This window comes from Aulonocara stuartgranti (genome assembly GCF_965226115.1).
Source record: "Aulonocara stuartgranti genome assembly, chromosome: 3".
In the NCBI taxonomy this organism is placed as follows: domain Eukaryota; kingdom Metazoa; phylum Chordata; class Actinopteri; order Cichliformes; family Cichlidae; genus Aulonocara; species Aulonocara stuartgranti.
The window spans coordinates 24,289,628-24,309,324 of NC_138941.1; the positions used below are offsets into that span (position 1 = coordinate 24,289,628).

The 19,697-nt window shown below is 38.9% G+C and overlaps 1 protein-coding gene across 4 annotated transcripts in view; it reads left to right on the top strand.

The window, feature by feature from the left end:
- The window catches only part of ablim2 (actin binding LIM protein family, member 2), a 93,673-nt gene that overhangs the window by 57,966 nt on the left and 16,010 nt on the right, over window positions 1–19,697 (top strand). For 3 of the 4 annotated variants that reach the window (XR_014272357.1, XR_014272358.1, XR_014272359.1), the window contains exons 7-15: window positions 1,976–2,063; window positions 2,574–2,632; window positions 7,034–7,111; window positions 7,234–7,377; window positions 8,162–8,194; window positions 8,934–9,051; window positions 10,853–10,924; window positions 14,851–14,958; window positions 16,548–16,601. Coding sequence is in view for 1 of the 4 variants with exons in the window: in XM_082511176.1 (XP_082367302.1) it covers window positions 1,976–2,063; window positions 2,574–2,632; window positions 3,696–3,737; window positions 7,034–7,111; window positions 7,234–7,377; window positions 8,162–8,194; window positions 8,934–9,051; window positions 9,960–10,229; window positions 10,853–10,924; window positions 14,851–14,958; window positions 16,548–16,601 (1,066 nt within the window). In the remaining 3 variants the exon portion in view is untranslated. Of the gene's footprint in view, window positions 1–1,975; window positions 2,064–2,573; window positions 2,633–3,695; window positions 3,738–7,033; window positions 7,112–7,233; window positions 7,378–8,161; window positions 8,195–8,933; window positions 9,052–9,959; window positions 10,230–10,852; window positions 10,925–14,850; window positions 14,959–16,547; window positions 16,602–19,697 lie in introns of all 4 variants that reach the window. The other variant, XM_082511176.1, reaches the window with a different exon arrangement.

Sequence of the window (19,697 nt, forward strand, 5' to 3'; positions counted from 1 at the left end):
AATTGCGAGATGAGCAAATGGAGAGAGCATTAGAGGTAGGATAATTTTGAGAAAACATATGGACTGTAGGTAGCAAAGATATAAAAAGCAGCTCTCCCATTATCTAAAGCCATACTCTGCATGAGATTCAGCCACAAACTTCAACCCTGGCTGACCAGCTACAGCCTCATTCCTAAGTAAAAATCAAATTAGGCTCTTTCAGTCTCAACTTCCCTCCAAACCATTCCTGAGCCCCCCTCTTCTTCCTTGATATGCCAGTCCTGCAGGATCCTGAATACGATCATTCTCCTCCCTGTGCTGAGAAAGGAAGGATTTGATAGCAGTTCTATCTCCTTTCCGCCTCTCTCATACTTTCCATGTTTGAATTTCAATCCTGTTCCAGCCTTTTATCTTCTTAGTTCTTTGAGTTCCTATGTCAGCTTCCTCTTTTCTCTCAGTTTCAGTTCAAATATGAACTTCTGGCATAGCATCTGCACCGTCTACCAGTTTTTAAACAGATGGCCTTTTGTTTTTCTGTCAGTAACACCTAGACTTGGAGTCTTCTTGCTTTTTTTAAGTACATTTCTGTGCCTGGTTGCCTCCTCTTTCCATCTGCTGTCCATTTGGTTGAGACAAGCATTAAGCAGGGTGTTAGCCAAGAAATATGATGTTGACATCCTGTTTTCTGGTATCCTACCCTATTAGAATGACGCAGCAAAGTGGAGGAGCCTCAGAGGTGTTGTACGTAATCAAACTGCTGTTACAGCAAGATGAAATCTCTTTGCATGGAGAGCAAAAGAATGACTCAATTGCAATAAACCACCTTGTTTTGTTTATTACTGAGTCCATAAATCACACATGTTTTAGGACAAGAAAAACTGCCAAGAATGAGACAATTCTGCTCACTTTCAGTAATGGTGGTTTTTGTTGCCATGAAAAAAGACAGAATAAGGATCTGGTATTAAGAAAATCACCCAAAAGACTGTGGAACTTAAGAGAATGGGATGCTTTTTAAGGTTTGCTAGTTTGAATCCATGAAACAGCTTGAAAAATCTGTCAAGAAAAGGAAAACTCCCTCTGAGTTCCTGCTGAGGAAGCCACTGACCAAATGTAATATTTGCTCTTAAGGATGGAAGTAGAAAGCAGACAACTTACCCAAACGATTCAATGCACACAGTGTCAGCATCAGTCAAATCAGCTTCCACAGCCAAAAATGAACCCAGACAGTCCCCAACACTTGACCAGGTCACATATAGACTAGCAGTTTCACAAGTCAAGAAAACAATCCACACTATGCCTCAAAATCAATATCACAGACTCATTCATCCTCACTGTGACAACTCCCTCCCATCACACCGCTTTGTGGATTCTGACAAGCTCTGGAGATAACATGTTGCCTCCATACTAAACACACAAGGAGCTCCATGCTTAACACACAGGCCATCATACACAGTGCTTATGGGGAAAACGTATTGGGTGAATTTGTATAAATACAGGATTAAGCCGAATGTCATGAATGTATTTTAAATCCTTTTTGTCAAAAGGACTTTATGTGTTACTCCTGCAGTGCTCTGTCTGAATGGCAATGTCTCCACCTTGTGGCTAAATGATAAAACAACCTAAGTTTTGTAGTCTAAGTTTCCCTTTGTCCCTCATTTAGCTTTAGCTCAGCAACACTCCTGAAACTCAATGTTCATTTTGCAACTAATTTATGAGGTAATTATGCATTTTCTAAGAGAGCTTATGTATATAAACATAGATGCTAACACAGAGGTCTTTCAATGAATGTGTTAGGCATAGGGAATAAATCACATCGTTCATTGAATGAAAAGAACATTTAAACTGCAGGCTTGAAAGCATACTGGTTGCCATCTGAAAGCAATGTATTGATTCCTCGTCTGCTTTGTTAGAAGGTGTCTTTTTGGTCTGCATTTCTTAGGAGACATTATAAATTGTAACTGCTGCAGTGTGCTAATGTGTTTTCATTCTTCAACAGGCTGGCGAGAAGCATTACCACCCCACATGTGCACGCTGTGTCCGGTGTGAGCAGATGTTTGCAGAGGGAGAGGAAATGTACCTGCAAGGTAGAAGCAGCCTTCATATCTCTTATTATAGCTCCTACCTGTCAGGATAGGCAGTGTAGTTTTTCCTGCCTAACCACAGAGGATCCAGTGCTAAAACTCATGATCTATTATTAGACTAAAGCACATTACTTTCTATTCTTAGGCAATAACATGTCACTCCAATTTATGAAGTAATGAGTTATGCATATGTGCTTCTCAGCCACAATACTAGCCTATTATTGTGAAGGCTCTGCTTGTGAGACGGGATTTGTTGGGGTGTCCTATGATGTCAGGTACCAAGTTATTGGCAGCAGATCGTTTGGGTCTGAGGGTTTTAGCCTGCAGCCACCATGGATCTGGCTGTTCTCATGCAAAGTCCTGCTGTGACTCATCAGGGCATTTTATAGTCGTGACATACTGTATGATTTAAATCAATCAAATAGTTCATTAAACTAAACCATTTTTGTAATATTTGACCCACTTTCAACAACATGAAAGTGCAAATGGTGCTGTTTGTCCCTGTGTCTTCAGGATCGTCTATCTGGCATCCTCCATGCAGACAAGCAGCCAAGCAGGAGGAGAAGAGTAAGGTGGGTGGTAAAGGCAGTCCTGACAGATATATATATATATATATATATATATATATATATATATATATATATATATATATATATGTGTGTGTGTGTGTGTGTGTGTGTGTGTGTGTGTGTGTGTGTGTAAATATCTGACAGAAGAGATAAAGCTCTGATACTCCCTTGTCATGAATTCCTCAGAAGTTAAAAAGGAAGAGTTTGAAAAACCTCTGAATATAGCACAGTCAATGGATGAGTTTAGCTGCTTTTAATACAGAAAGTGGAATATCACAATGAGCCCAAAAAACAGTTTCAAAAACTGAATTTTTCATAGTCGCAGGAAATTATAATGGAGGTCTCCAACCTTCTTGTGTACATGAAATGAGCAGGAGAAAAATTTGGGTCTGTGTTAGACAGTCACTCAGGTTTCTTTCGAGTTCTTAACATGAACTGCTGAACTGCAGTTTCAGGAGCTTTTTGCCTTTTTTTTTAATCCCTACAAGCTACGCAGTTCACAGTTCAATCTTTATTACAAATATTTGTTAAAAAGTTCTTTTTTGTTTTTAAAGTTTGTTTTTTTTTCCCTAAATAGACCCAATACCTAAAGTAGAGGTACCAACACATCCCAGCGTCCACTGCAATAGTTACTGAAATAAAAAACAACAACATTAATAATTTAGAACATTTTTGCAACTCATCTGGCATTTTTTCATTTAGCTTTCTAAACTTGAACATTTCATAATTTGTTTCATTGTAAATAAAAATGTTCATCAGTAAGAACATTCCTATGAATATTTTCATGTCATTCCTTTTGTTGTTGCTGGTCCCTTTCAGTCATTAAAGTGGTACAACAATTTATACAGACTATAGAGTAATAACAGACACAAAAATGTCACCAACAACAATGCATAACAAGAATCACCATCAAAAGAAAACTGTGTGAAGCTGAAGTTAAATAAAGAAAAATGTAATTGAGTCAGTAAAAAAAAAAAAGGTTCTGGTTTGAGCATTGCATCAGCCATTGTCTGCCCTTCCTCCATCTCCCTTCCTCATTCCTCATCGTCACCCCTCTCCTTCCCAGAAGCAGGTCCGGATACAGCTCAATGATGGCCTCGAGGAGAAGGTCGGTGCTCCTGTACGTCCCCGCAACCAAAACCCCACTCAGTTCCCCTCGCCTAACAACCATCTGCTGCATGGGTTGTTTAGAACTCACAACTTAGTGCTACATTTTCTTCATGCTGAGAAGCAGTCACAGCAACACAAAGTGTTAAAGTTACATGTGTTACTTACTCTGGTGCTATGCAGAGCTGACATATGTGACTAAAGAAGCTGAGGATCTGTCTGCGCATGTACCCAGAATGGTCCCCTGGGCAGTTATGATTAGGATTGATGTGGCAGTGTGAGTGTTGCCATCCATAGAGGGCAACACTCACACAGCTTGGCCAGACAGAGTGGATGCTTCTGTCTTGTTTCAGCGTGCTAAAAATATCAAACACAACTGTTACGATTCTCCAAATATTTAATTTGCCGTATGATGGAAAGTTCACTCTCTCTCATTCAACTTGTGACTTAAACATCATCGGTACTGATCCCAGTACAGCTTCACTAATACAGGCACTGCGCTCTCTGTGTTAAGTAGGTATTTGCTGTTTGAATTTTTGAGGAATTAAAATGTGTTCTTGTATTGTTTGTGTTAAACAAAATGCCCCTGTAATAACAGAAAAATTAAGTTATGCAGAAGTGGAATTAAAAAGGGAGATGAGAAGATTTAGATTCTCTAGCAAACTCACCTCAAACTGTCTTTTTATATAAATAAAATTGATAGAACCTTTAGAAGTGATACTTAGCATATTTCTGAACTTTTTACTTTTTACTCCTGCTTTGAGTTTTTATGCTAAGCTAGGCTAACCGGCTGAGTCTGAAGTGTGATCATAACATCAACGCTAACTGTTACAATTTACGTACACTCGTGTATGATACGGCTTAACCAGGTTGATTGTCATGAAAACAGTGTTGGAGAATTACAGTTCACCATTTGTCTGCTAAATATTCAGCATTGGGTTAACATTACTGTCGTCCTTCTCCATGGTTTAGTTCCCTCTTGTTGCCATCTTCTAGATATTGTGTCTAACACATATTATCTTTTCAGTTATACTTTCAAGTGTGTTTTTTAAGTTTGAGTGTTTGCAATATTTATATAAAGCCATTGGGACTGTTAAGGCATGAACAATAATGCAGCAATACGGTAAACGCCATGTACATCAAACAAACGAACGAACAAAATGTTCCCCAAAGGTAGTTTAAGGAGGAGCTTATTTCCATCTGTTTACAAATTACAAGCAACTTGAAGAGTAACAGTTAGTCAACGGTATAATGACACGACAGTGTCCCCTAGTGGTCATGGAAATTATGACGGGCACAAAGCAGGACTAACATGATGTAATTCTACAGATGTTATGGTTTCTCTTGGAGAGTAGTCTTATCTTGGATCTGATTGGCTGTTGGATGGATTTAAAGAAGACTTGAGAAAAGTATAACAGGAATGACTAGTAATCCCTGTTTTCTGCTTGTCCATTTTCACAGCTGGGCATAACTCTAACCTTAAAGGAGCACAGTTTTTGTAGAGAGGTGATCTGGATGGATGGGCGAGTTGACATATAATTGGACTTTGACTTTAATTCTGTTTTTTATTATTACAATGTTAAGGTTTAAAGCTGTACTTTTTAAAACATGACTGTGATACGACTGTGGTCTAGCTTGACTTATTTCACTGTAAATGCAAAACTTTTGGGGTTTAAGTTTAAGAGGACACTTCTCTGGGAAGACGATTGTTTTTACTATTTTTTATCAATAATGATGAAAAAACGTGCAGCAGTTGAAGCAGCCATTCAGGATAAGACGTTTATAGGATTTTCTGTGTTGTTACATTACTACCCTAAAGAAAAGAAAGGGCAGCTTTGAATAATAAAAAAATGTATATGATATACGTATACATATGGGTATCGGTCTGATACTGACGTAAATTACTGGATCGGATATCGGAGAGAAATAAAAAATGTAATCCGATCCATTAAATATCAAAAAAGCACCTCACAAAACTTGCGACATGGCGTAACTCTGCTCATAACCGTAGCACGTGGCAGCAGTGTGCGTCACGTGATAGAGCAGCTGTGCGTATTTGTAGCCTCGCTAACAATCCGGCATTTCATCTCCGAGGAAGTTATCCCAGAGAGAAGTAAAGCAAATGTGTAAGTTCATCTCTGAATGTTTATAAAGAATTCCAGCGTTAAGCTTAACAACGATATATGGAGCGACTGCCTCTCTCCCTCCCTCTCCTGCTGCTACTTCAATCATGAAACTGATTAATGATCAGCTGATCGGCTTTTCTGTCGCGAGTCCGTCTCTCTTGTTTGTGTGCTTCTCGCCAGAAAGAGGAAACCAGCGGCTGAACAACAGCAGCACGTTTAAGCTTGATAATCTGTTGTTAGAATTTATTTAATATTACTTTCTACACCAGGATCTTTTTCTACGTAGCTGACGGCTGGTAACTGTGCAGGGGCGGATCTAGCAAAGTTTAGCCAGGGGGGCCGATAGGGCATGAACAGGGAAAAGGGGGCAAAGACATACTTTTCTTTCTTATTCTCATTTAAAATGTCTAGCTTTTAATAAATAATTATCCGAATCTTACACCCAAAGATTTAATCTGATGTAAAATGTATAGAAGTCCATTACTGTATATAGTAACTATTAAGTCTAATATACCCTAGTAAGCTATAGTACATAGAAATATGTTGAATCTATTTAATTATTCTTCAAAAATAATTGATTTCTGTGCATTTTTTTTCACACTGCATCAAATTAAAGTTGATTACGTCAATTAAGCATCATGAGGTGGAGGGTGGGGGATGGTTCCCTATTTTGGGGGGGGGGGTTTAGAAACCTATTCGTTAGGTTGCTTACTCTTTAAAATACCAGAATAGGGAGGATGGTGCAGGTTTAAGTTTATTAGATTGATCAGTGTTGCTGAACTATGAAATATTTTGGGTGCAGTGTATTTTTTGCATACAGGTATAACAGAATAGCTTTAGTGGGGGTTTATTTGTTTGTTTTTTTTTACTTGAGTATGAACTTATATAAAAAGCAGCAAGATATTAAAAAACAGTTTTATTGATTAAAAAACACACTATATCGGATTCATATCGGTATCTGCAGATATCCCAATTTATGATATCGGTATCGGACATAAAAAAGTGGCATCGTGCCATCTCTAATAATATCTTACTACGCATGAGTTTGAATGGATGGCAGTAATTACATGAATGCCACCTTTCTTAACCTGTCATAATTCAGTGTGTTTAAAACTGCTGTGTGTGTGTGTGTGTGTGTGTGTGTGTGTGTGTGTGTGTGTGTGTGTTCCAGGTGACCCGGACTTCATCAGAGAACATCACCTCAGTCCCGGCATCCAGCGCCTCGGGCTCTCCCAGCAGAGTCATCTATGTAAGACTGCATCACCTCTATTCACCCTTAAGGGAGCAACAGATGACTTTTGTACCTCTGTGCTCCTCCAAGTGTCAGTAGGATGCAAATAAAAACTAAATCTGTCTCCTGTCTGCTGCCAGGCCAAGCTAGGAGAGGAGATGCTGGACTACAAGGACCTGGCAGCCCTTCCAAAGACCAAGGCCATCTATAACATAGATAGGCCTGACATGTTGTCTTACTCTCCCTATGTCAGCTACCCATCTGACGAGAGGCACTATGGAGAGGTAACTCCGACTCCATTTTCATTCGCTGCTGTGATGAAGTTTGTCACTAGTAATTCTTATGGTTTGTCATGACTCCGTTATGAGAGTAGAACAATACTTCTATAAAACAAATTTAAGTTTCAGTAAAATTGTAACTAAAGGGGTTTTAAATGGCTCAGAAAGCAAGTAAACATAACTTTGGTACAGTAACAAGAGTAAATGGAATTCACTACACACATTCTTACCTGCTTAACTGTTAATGAGTGTCAGCCAGAGACTAGCCAAATATGGGCGATATGGAGCAAGTGTTTCTGTCCTGATATTTTTTGTTAAGGTGAATTTGAATGTATGCAGCATATATCCAGACTTAAACTGAAAACCAGAGGAATGTGTCTTTTTTCTAACGATTTAATACATCCAATCATCCTTTTATCTCTAAAGAACTGATTTGTTCACAGGTTTCTTTCTGTCTCACTCCAGTGAATGAATGCAATTTGAGCGAGAAACCTTCCTTGTGTCGCTTCTTCCCTGTCTTTTCGTTTTATTCTTCACCTTCCTCATCCTCCATCATCGCAGTGAAGTCATTCATTAATGCCACACTGACGCAATCCTTTGCAGTTCAGCCACAGCTTCACAGCCCTGGCCTTATAAGCCGAACTGTAAACTTCCTCATTCACTCATCAGCAATGTCCTTGCATTTGGACATCATTGCTCACTCCCACTCTCATTGCTGGTTGGTTAACTCATATATTCTCACATATGAGTTTTTCCTAATCATTGGCTCTTTCCCCATTTTCATTTGCAGTCTCCCCAGCTGCTTTCTCCTACTCCTACTGAGGTAATGTGATGCACTGTGTCTCAATGTGGATGTAAATCATACTTCATCAGTGCCTTCTTGTGTGCTTGTGTGTGAGTGTATGTGTTTGTGGACACAAACAAGTTGTTTGCCATATTTGGGACATAAGAGTTTTCTAGGGTAATTGACAGTTTTAAATGGTTTGTGGGATGTGTTTTAATTTTTGGATTATGTGCAGATATGATAACATTATACTATGTGTTGAGGGGGTAAATCAGCTGTGTTGGATGAAGGACACATCTAAAAGCTGCAGGACACTGGTCCCTGAGGCCTGGAGTAAAGCATGCTCTTTAGTTTCCCTGCCAAAGGCTAATATCAGTAGTGCAGGATTCATTTTCTTAGAGTCACAGTTTTTCAGTTTCAGTTCTTGGCGGATTAGTATAACAGCACAAGCAATAAAAATATATGTAATCAGATTGTTTTTAAAATAGAACATGCATGTTGTTTTGAAAGTTTGAAAAACATCCAAACCATTGGCTCCATTTGTTGATACATATTTGAAATGAGTTCTGCTCTTAATCATAACAATAAGCGCACACATTTCTCCTCACTCCTGTTATGTTGACGTTATGTTATCTTCGCTCCTTGGTGTGACTTGTGCAACATAACTCAGCTGCCTCACTATTAATATTTTAGAAATTTTTTCTCTGATGTTGAAATTAAGGACTGAGTGCATAGAATGTACTCACTCTGTTTTTATCTTCTGTGTTTGTGTATTCAGGGTGATGGGGAAAAATCACCCCGTCAACGGAGGCCATCGAGCCCCAGCTCTAACAGCTCCCTGGGGGGCTATGGGCGGTACACCCCGTCTCGTTCCCCTCAGAACTACAGCCGACCAGGTATTAGCAAAACCCCATAATCCATACATCACTGTGGCCTTATGAAAAGCTGAAAGGTCTTACTTTCCAATTATGTCCAGGTTTAACCTGTATTAGATCCAACAGTTTATGGCTCAGTCACACTAGACTAATAATAGGACAGAGGGTGCTCACTGAGTGCATTACTTTTTTATTTTTAATTTATAAATGGTTGTTTTTGGTTGTATTACTATATAAAAATAAGGTTGCAGAGTGCCACTGTTTTCACTCGGTCGACGCAGAATTAAGTAAAGTCCCAATACAAAACTTGCATTTGCACCATTATCAAGTAAAGTACAAGTGCATTAAAACTGCAGGGATAGTCTTGACAGAACTTGACAGAAATACCAAATTTATTTATTATTTAGAAAATCAAAGCCTCCAAGCTAGTTTAGTCAAACATCTCAAGCTGCGCTGTATCATATACATGTAACATGCTTTACTCTCGTCATAGACCAAACACACTCTCCCAACTTGGTGGTCTGTTTAAGCTACACATCTTTCTTACATGTTAATGCTGCTGCACAGCATCACTGCTTGCTATTTGAGCCCCTCCACCACCCCAGCGTCCACCTGTATGCTCTTCATCAAATCATTACATATGTTTAGCGTAGTTGCAGGTGTCTGATAAGATAAGCCTAGGAACTGTTTTCTTCTGTGTTCTGTAATGTATATGTATATCGGGCCTGTTTTTTTTTTTGTGTGTATATATATATATATATATATATATATATATATATATATATATATATATATATATATATATATACATATTACTTTGTGGTTTCTTACCCTTTTTCCAAACAGATTTAAAGGCTTTAAAGAAACTTCGTATCCTAATAAGTTTATCATATGCTTTGTACTCTCCTGTGATTTGCTTGGATACCTAGGACCAGAGATATACCTTGCCGGTAGACACAGCAGCCAAGCTTTACCCCCAGCCCTCATGGGGGGCATTAAGTACCCCTCCACCTGGGCCAGGAACACATCCTCCCCACCCATGTACTATTCTGGTGGGGCTGAAGGGAGCAGTGGTGGTGGTGGTAGTTGTGGCAAGTACTCACCTACACCAACAGGTGGTAGTGCAGGCTTGTCTTTACACCTAAATCCCACCACCCTGGCTATGCTGCAGCAGCACAACTATATCCCTTACTTTAGAGGTATTAGTGACTAAAGACATGGTCCAATGCAGACAATGGACTACTTGCTAGAATCATTCCTGCTAAAATTTTAAAAAGAGAAAAATAATAAAAGCCAACTAAAAATCTATATATTTAAATATTTAAAAGAGGCTTTAACTTGTCCCAAAAGCTGGTTTCCAAGATGCCCGAAAAGAAGCATAGAAACCTGGTGATTCAGCAGCAAACCAGTCCTCTCTGTATTCGACTAAGATCTAAGGTCTTACAGAATGGAGTGCTGTGACCAATGACCCAACTTCGCATGGGTTTACCAACAGTTTAACCGTGTGCTGTAAACTCTCACTGTGTGTCTTTGAGGACCTGGATTTACCATAGACTTATGAGCCATAATGGGAATAGACTATACTGGTGTGAACTGCTGTAAACTTTGGGTCACTCATGAAACTTTATTTTCATTCTGTATTCTCACTGATTCTTGAACTAAAGCCATGAAACCACTGATGCGGTTTTCAGTGTCACACATCCCTGAAATCAACATCACAAACCAGTACCTTTCACATTTCCCTCGCATAATGTAACCCCTGCCCGGGGGCTTATTCAACAAGCTCGCTTTCCTTCATCCCCTGATCTCCCTCACCTCTCAGGGTTCAAACAGGACCCCCTACCTGACCCTAAACCTAGGACATCCCTGCATCTCAGTTTACCTCCTCCTAACGGTAAAGACAATAGCAGTTCTGTTCTCTGTGTTTCCTCTCCCTGTAGTGGAATGGATAGCAGGTTTTGTGATGTTGTGTTCTGGTATTGTGGTGTTAACAGGTTTCATGGGATGCATCAAGGCATATTTTTAGGACTGCTCCTTTTTTCTCATTCTGCTTGCCCTGTTCACTTGTGTCTGTGAATGTGGTTATTGTTGTGCATGGTTTAACTCCTTGTAGACCTGTTTGTGACCCTGATACATCTGGTATTAACTTTTAGAGAATGGTTAAGGGCGATTTCATCTTTGCACTTGTCTGTTCTGCCTAGCTTTGATCTTAGATCTAGTCTGCTATTTTTCTTGAATGATTGTCATTGTCATAATACAGTCTTTATCACCGTGAATTTGATATAAATCTTGAAGACAATGTAGGTTTTCTTACTTGATGATTGACAAAGGGTAAATTCCTAACACAGAATCATTGGAAAAGTCTATTGTGTACGTCAGAGATCTACATTGTGTCAGAGAGGATTAAGAGGATAAGTAGCAGCTTGGTGCTTGCTAATCAAATGCCGTACACTTGAATAGTTGGTCATTGGCAAGTGTGTCCAAAACTCAAAGCTCTGGCAGTTTATTGTTCAGTAGTATTCAGGTATATGTTAACACAATACCACAATCTGGGAGTGGAAGGAGCGCACACACCAGGAGCTACATCACAGACTCTATAGGTCTTGCTTAACATGTTACATGTTGAAGTTCATAATAGTACAATAAGAAAACACTAAACAAGTATGGCTTGTTTGGAAGGATGTTCTAAAAAGAACAGGCCAGCATGGCTTGGGTTTGCAAAGTTGCATGTGAACAAACCACAAGACTTCCGGAACAATATCGTTTGGACAGATGAGATCAACGTGGAGATGCTGGCCATAATGGACAGCATGCAACAGGAAAATGATCCCAACAGATTGGCTGAAAAAGAAAAGAACCAAGGTGTTGCAGTGGCCCAGTGAAAGTCCAGACCTCAAACTGTTAGATATCTTAAGAGAGCTGTGCATGAACAAATGCCCACAAACATCAATGAGCAGAAGCAGTGGTGAAGAGAAGCAGAAGAACATTTTTCTTAATAATGCGAGATAGTGATAAAGTGCTCATGTGCTCATGTGTGTGTTCAGTTTTTCACAGGACTGCATCAGGCCCTGTGAAAACTTTCTTTTTCATATCATTGCATCTGCAGATGTTGTCAATTTTTCCGCAACAGGACCCAATAAAATGTTCCATGACACGGTTTTAAAAAAACACTTGGCTTAATACCACCAGTAATCAGTTGATTCAGCAATAAAACCATAAACACAAACTAGTGCACAGTGAATGTGGAGTCTAGAGATATTCCCACCCTGACACTTTCAGGCAATCATACACGTGTATAAAAAGATGTATCACCCACAATAGATAATAATATATGAATTGATATTAATATACCACTTAACTTACCATTTCAGTTTTGCCCTACTGTACCTGCTCCACCCAATAATATGAACATTAAAACTCATGTTAGCAGTGTTGTCTGCTTGTGCCTTGGGCTGCATTTGGCTGCTGTTTTAAACGTAGTTTTATGAGCACATCCATATTGGTTTAATGGGTAAATTAATGGGTAATTAGATAAGCTGCTAATAATTTTTTAGAACTATATAAATTTAAGCTTGAGAAAACTCTTGTAAAATGGCATTATGAGTTTGACCTTTCCAGTCGTTTCAGCATTTAGCACTATCAGAGAGAGCCTAGTTTACTGATGGCTGAAGGGCATGCAAGGTCACAAATGCCCACTCCTTCAAAAGGCTGCACAAGGACTATTAAGCTCAAATATTTGCTTAGTAGTTTTAATTTTTAATGCAATTTGAAGATTACTTGTAGAGTGATTTAAGAGGTGGAGACACATTTTGCACAGAAAATCACGAGCACTTGGGCTGTGGTTTTTTTTTTCACAGTGGGGTGAAGAGGCTGAGATGGGAACTCTTTTATGGGGAAGATGAAAGAGAGGAGTAACACAGAAATGAAACAGACCAAGCAGACTGATCTGTAATTTGGGATCTGGTTTTCAGTTGCAGTGGCATGCAGCGTAGTGTTGCCTTAGAACTGCTGTTTGTCTTTATGCAACAGACTTGTGTTTTAATGATGTTTTATTGTAGTATTAAGACTTGCTGTCAGCTGCACTCAAGTTATCCAGAAGTTTTTGCTCTGTAGATTGGCCCCTATGGGGCAAAAAGTGTTTTGAAATGAAGTGACACTGATGAAGGATATTTAGGAAAGAACCTTGTAAGGATGAAAAATGCATGTTTTCGTTTTAATCCCCAGATTCCTTGTTAATGATCCCAAGCCATCTTTTATATCTTGTTTTGTGTTATTGGTTTTTGATTAATGAATGACTTTGCCATTGTGTAATCTGTTCAGATAAACTGTAATGCATCTCCTCCCAAACTCTCTTAGCCTCGTGTCTTAGCTCCAGATGTTTGTATGGATGTTCTGCCCTACATTTAGACCCGCACTAACAGTACTATTGTGTGTATGTGTGTGTTTAAGTGTGTGAAGGGGATCCACTTAGACTTGCGTGACAGTGATCTCATCCACTTGCATCCAGATCCCTGACGATAATTCCTCTGTGTCTAAGGGGAGATGAGTGTGTGTGTTCAGTCAGCTAACACTCTCACACAGAGACACAGTCTCAGTTCTTCCTCAAAGCTCTGGATGTAGAGTGTTTATTACTTTTGGCTTCACTGTTGTCAGTGACTCCATCACCCAGCCTGCTTGTGTTGTAACAGTGGGTGTGCCCTGGTTACGCAGCACCCATATGCATGCAGTCAGCAAAATGCATGTCACATTGTTACACTTAGCACATGGAAAATGTTACGTGATGAGAGGTCATCCGCCCTTCAGGCTATGATACTGACTTTTATTGTCTTTTTTACATTTATATTATAAGGTAAAGACCCTACAATAATAAGGTCACTTATAATTCAAACAAAGATTTGTAGTAGATGTGTGGTAGAAGCTTTTCAACAGCTGTTTCCAAACATTTCGGAGGACTTTCTGAAACCACAGAGTAGCATAGGGTTGACAACTCCGACGGCTTTATATGTTCCAAGTAAATCGCTTGATTGGTTTTCAATAATGACTTCTACGGCATCAGAATAAACAAACTAAAAATAAGTTCCTGCTGTCCTGTGCAGAGTTGCAAGAGGCCTTTTCTATCTTAATGTGCGAGCCCTCTGACATGGCAGACATGTAAAGAACTCTGTGGACATCCCACAATTGGTACTTTTAAACTGGCCTCATACGTTGACATACTTTAAAGAAAACTCTTGAATTAATAAAGTTTTGTATTAATGTCTTTATGCGAGGTAAATTTGACATGTAGCGTAAAGCTGGCAGTAAGACTGAAAAAAGAGTAATAGAAAATGCCAATCTGAATCCTACAGGCTGAGATGTAAGTGGCCTAAGATAAATGAGCATCTGAAACTCTACTTTGCATTTAGCTTCTTAATGATACTTTGAAAGGAAAGTACACTAGGCGACAGACATGTCTTCCTGTGCCTGGGAATCCCAGTAAATATCTAAAAATATCTCATTTGGGCTGATGAACAACATAGTGTAAGATTATTTAACATTAAAGTGCTAGCAAGAATTATTTATAAATCTCATCACTTAGCAGGTAGAAGACCCAAATAACATCCCACAAAAATTTGATTATTCAGGATATAATGAATACAGACACTGTAAATGGCTGGGTTATCAAGTCACTGGATAAGGTATTATAGTAATAGCTGCATGTCTGAGCTGTATAAGTAACCTTACCATAATACTGTTTTCTGCCCCCCCTTCCCTTTTTTTCCCCTTCCTTTCCCAAAACCTTTCCCCTTTGCCTTCCATACTCAATGCCCTCCACGTTTGGAGGTAGTGAAAGCGGTCGGAGTACCCCCAGCTTATCCACCTATTCCGATGGCAAATCTCCCTCATCTACTTCTACATACGTGGCTGCTCCCCGGCATTTCCACATACCAGGTAGGCCATACAGGACTGCTTAGCTCACAGCTCAGCCTACAATTTTCACATCATACCGCTTTAAACAATAGGCCATCATTAACTGTAGCCATTATAGAATCCTGATCAAACTAAACTAAACTAAACTTGCTGTAATAATCTGTTGTGAACTTAGGTGCAGGTTAGATTAACTGCAGCAAAGTTAAAATCTCAGCCAGTGGAATTCACACACTTTGGGTGTCTAGTTTGTCTTATTCATTTATTTATTTATTTAGTTATATAAAATGAAATTAATTGATGCAATTTCTTTCCAGTAATTTGCACAGAAAAGCTTTTGACACTATTAAGAAGATCAAAGACATAGAGCTCAATTATTATTTGAACAAGTGTCAGTGTCTCTATTAAGCCAGTGGGTTCTTCTAAATGGCCCGAATCAGCTTGATGAATGCCACCAGTAAATAACTATGCCATCACAGCAGAGGAAAGGTTGTCTTTACCTGGACGGAAGGCTTTGAGGACCAGGCAATTGGTAACATTGGCAAGATTCTTCTTACTCATAAGAGAGACACTAATTATAATTTTCACAGGATTATTATGGTTTTTTCATGCAGACTATTTTAGCACATTACTTCTTTATGTTCTGTTAGGCTCTTGGACTTTAATTCACAGTGTTCTTACTGTTTACTAATTTCAGAATAACTGCACAGAAATAATCAAACAGCAGTGACACAAGAGCCCAACATTTGGAAAAGCAGTAACATTTTAACTGTGTTGTCTTCGCTGTTTCTCAAAGAGGGAAATGGAAAAATAATTCCCATTGTCAATTATACTGTCAGTCATGGAGAAGGGGGAAAAACCCCTCATGCTGGAAGCAAGTTATCCACTTCATGGCTTTCACAGTCATTGCTTTTATATGGATATTGTTTCAAATGCTGACAGGCACTGAAACAATCCAGAGAAATGACCAGCATCTGTTGTTTTATTGTGAGTCCTGTTTCTGCCGTGTCTTAATGTGTGACAGTCGTTACTAAGCATCTCCATCAGAGGCCTAGACAGGTTCACTGACACTAAGATGGATTAGATCAGCTTTAGGGGATAACACACAGTCCTCATCATTCTGCAGAGGTCCTTTATCGAGCACTGCAGTGTTTGCAACAATTCTTGAACAAACCTTCAACTTTGGGCTTATGTTTAATGTTTATGTTATTAATTTAGATGCCATTTTTTAATGATTTTATTTGACATTTTCTCAAATCTGCTAATACAAGTGGACTTTTTGATGCCAGAGGATTATGTGTGGCTGCTGATTTTAATCTTTTAGTATCATTCAATTGTTCTGCATCAAATGACCCGCCATTCCCAATAAATTTATGTGTTTTGAATATGTTGCATGAATTTAAAATTGCTGATTTATTTGAGGTGCCAAAATGAAAATGACAAATGACTTGTGTTGAATCAGCTTTCCTGTTCCCCCGTTTGCTTCTTAAATATATCTCATCCCGCAATAACTGCTAACTCATGCTTCTTTTTCTCCATTTTCTCTTTCTTTCTCTACCCTGCCCATGTTGGCTTCTTCCATTTTCTTTCTTCTGCTCTGTTCCCATCTTCAGAGACTATGGTCAAAGATAATATCTATAGAAAACCCCCCATCTACAAACAGCATGGTACAGTCCACTTCGTCCTTAACGCTTCTTTATCTGGTCTGGTCTCTGCACGATGTGTTGCATGCTGCCCGTCAGTCATGTCATTCATTCCAGTTCTCCTCCTTTATGTTCTAAGAACTGCGCTTGTCTAGAAGGCTCTATGGATCTACATGCATAGAACTGGTGTACTTCACCCAGAATCCATGATTGTTGAACAATTGGATGGTGGGCAATGCTATGGCAATTTAACAACAAAATATAATAATAATTTTAAAAAACCCTCAAAGTTTCTGATCAAACATTTTAGGTGTGAGTTACATGATGCTACCTACAGTATGACCCTTCTCTGAGAGCAGATGGCCTTGCTTTTACTAAAACCCAATCGGATATTCTGCAGTGTAAAGGTGTGGATGACACGTCTCTTAGTTTAAAGGCTTACAGATGCAGAATATTGCAGTGGATCCCAGAGAATTCCTGTAATCCAAGCAGTGTGTCATGAACAGTGTTGGTCAAGTTACTTGAAAAAAGTAATCAGTAACTAATTACTGATTACTTCCCCAAAAAAGTAATCCCGTTACTTTACTGATTACTTATTTTCAAAAGTAATTAATTACTTAGTTACTTAGTTACTTTTTAAAAACACGATTTACAACCTGAAGAGGTGATAAAGCGATAGATCTTTCAGCCCAATTCTACTTTTTCTACATAACCCATCATACAAAATGTAATCAAATTGAAAAGTCTCCTTTTTTAAAACTTGTTTTATTAGTTTTAATCTTTTAACTTTATGCATCAAGCAAAAATTTAATTATATGCAACATTCTCTGACTTGAATAAATTAGTTTAACATTTAAACCTATTTTCTGCACATTCCAGCACATAAAATAAAATATTTTTTGTGTTTACACTCAGTCTTTCAAATAGATGCAAGTAAAACACAGCAGAAAATAAATAAAGTCAAAGACTCAGCGGTCCTGTTGCTCTATGTTCACCTGTAAAGCAGGAGTTGGGTAGGCGGAGGTTTACCCTGGTGCAGGTGTGCCGCAGCGGTCAGTGGAAGAATCCGCGAGTTTCTCTGTGAGTTTCCCATTACGTCATTGCGCACTCAGTGCTTGCTTGGAAGTTTAGGGGTTTTTTTCACTGTAAAAAGAAGTTTTCTTCCCACGCACGATGGACGCTAATGTTTTTGTCACTTTTTATGGAATCAAACTTAAGGTAAGGTCAGTACTTCCACGCTTTAAACGCTGCACCCTCATACTCTCTCCCACAATCGATATGTGATCCATTGTTGATCTGCACACAGCTGTTGTCACTAACAGCGCACTCGCTTACGTCACTGTCGTGAGACATTCTCGCAAAAAATCATGTTTTTAGTAACGCAGTAACGCAGCGTTCCTACGGGAAAGTAACGGTAATCTAATTACTGTTTTTGCAATAGTAATCCCTTACTTTACTCATTACTTGAAAAAAGTAATCAGATTACAGTAACGCGTTACTGCCCATCTCTGGTCACGAACAATGCAGTTTGCATTTCATTGCAACACAACAGATAAAATTCCTGCTGAAATGTTAAACAAAAAATGAAATGTATGATTTAGGATAATTTATTATTCTGGATATTTACTGTTTAGTTTCTATATAGTTTGAATGCCTTTCTCCATTATTCTGTTACTTTTTGTTCCTTTAAGGAGAAACAAGTATTTAATGTACCTCTCTATGTTAGCCAGCGTTTCAGAAAATGCTAACATGTTTGCCTAAAATTGCTTAAAAACTTCTATGACTTGTGTTCACTGTTAACGAAATCATTTACCGCAGGCTTTTGGGAACTATCCCATTTAATGATGGTACTGGCACCTAAAGGATAGAGTATGTTAAATACAGTGTTGGTCAAGTTACTTGAAAAAAGTGATTAGTTACTTTACTACTTATTTACTTACTTAGTTACTTTAAAAAAAAACACTCTGAATAGGTAATAAAGCAAAAGACCTTTCAGCCCAATTCTACTTTCTCTACATAATCCATCATATATAACGGAGTCAAATAAAAAAATGTATTTTTAAAAATTGTTTTATTAGTTTTAATCTTTTAACTTTATGCACATTGCATTAAGAAAAAAATATAATCAACAGTCTTTGACTGGAAGAAATTAGTTTAACATTTAAACCTATTTTCTGCATATTACAACATATAAAATAAAATAATTTTTTATGTTTATACTCACTCTTTCAAATAGATGCAAGTAAAACACAGCAAAAAAATAAATCAATCAAAGAGTCCTGTCGCTCCTAAATCAATTTTCATCTGTTTAAATGGTAAATGGCCTGCATTTGTATAGCGCTTTTCTAGTCCATAGGACCCCAAAGCGCTTTATACTGCATTCAGTCATCCACCCATTCACACACACATTCACACACTGGCAATGGCAAGCTACATTGTAGCCACAGCTGCCCTGGGGCGCACTGACAGAGGCGAGGCTGCCGGACACAGGCGCCACCGGGCCCTCTGACCACCACCAGTAGGCAAACATGGGGTTAGTATCTTGCCCAAGGATATTTGGCATGCAGCCAGGATGCAGCCTGGGATCGAACCACCGACCTTCTGATTAGTGGCTGACCTGCTCTGCCACCTGAGCTACAGCCACCCCAGCGGTGGCTGTTTAGCAGGAGTCATGTCAGTGGGGGGATCCGGGGATTTCTCTCTGAATTTCACATTCCCGTGGCAGCATGCTTGGTCCTCGCTCAGATTTGAAGTTTAATTTTTCGCTGTAGAAAGAGGTTTTCTTCCCACGCAGAGTGTACACTAATGTTTTTGTCACTTTTCACGAAATCAAACTCAAAGTAATATCAGTACTTCCACGCACTCCATTGTTGATCTGCGCACGTCTGTTACCACGGACGTTGCATGTTCGTGCATCATTGTCATGAGACACTCTCACAAACAAACTCACAGTTTAGTGACGCAGTAATGCAGCATGCTTAGGGGAAAGTAACAGTAGTAGTAATCCCTTACTTTACTCGTTACTTGAAAAAAGTAATTGGGTTACACGTTACTGCCCATCTCTGGTTAAATATCGGGGAGTCCCGATCAAACATATATACACATTTGCTAAATCAACAT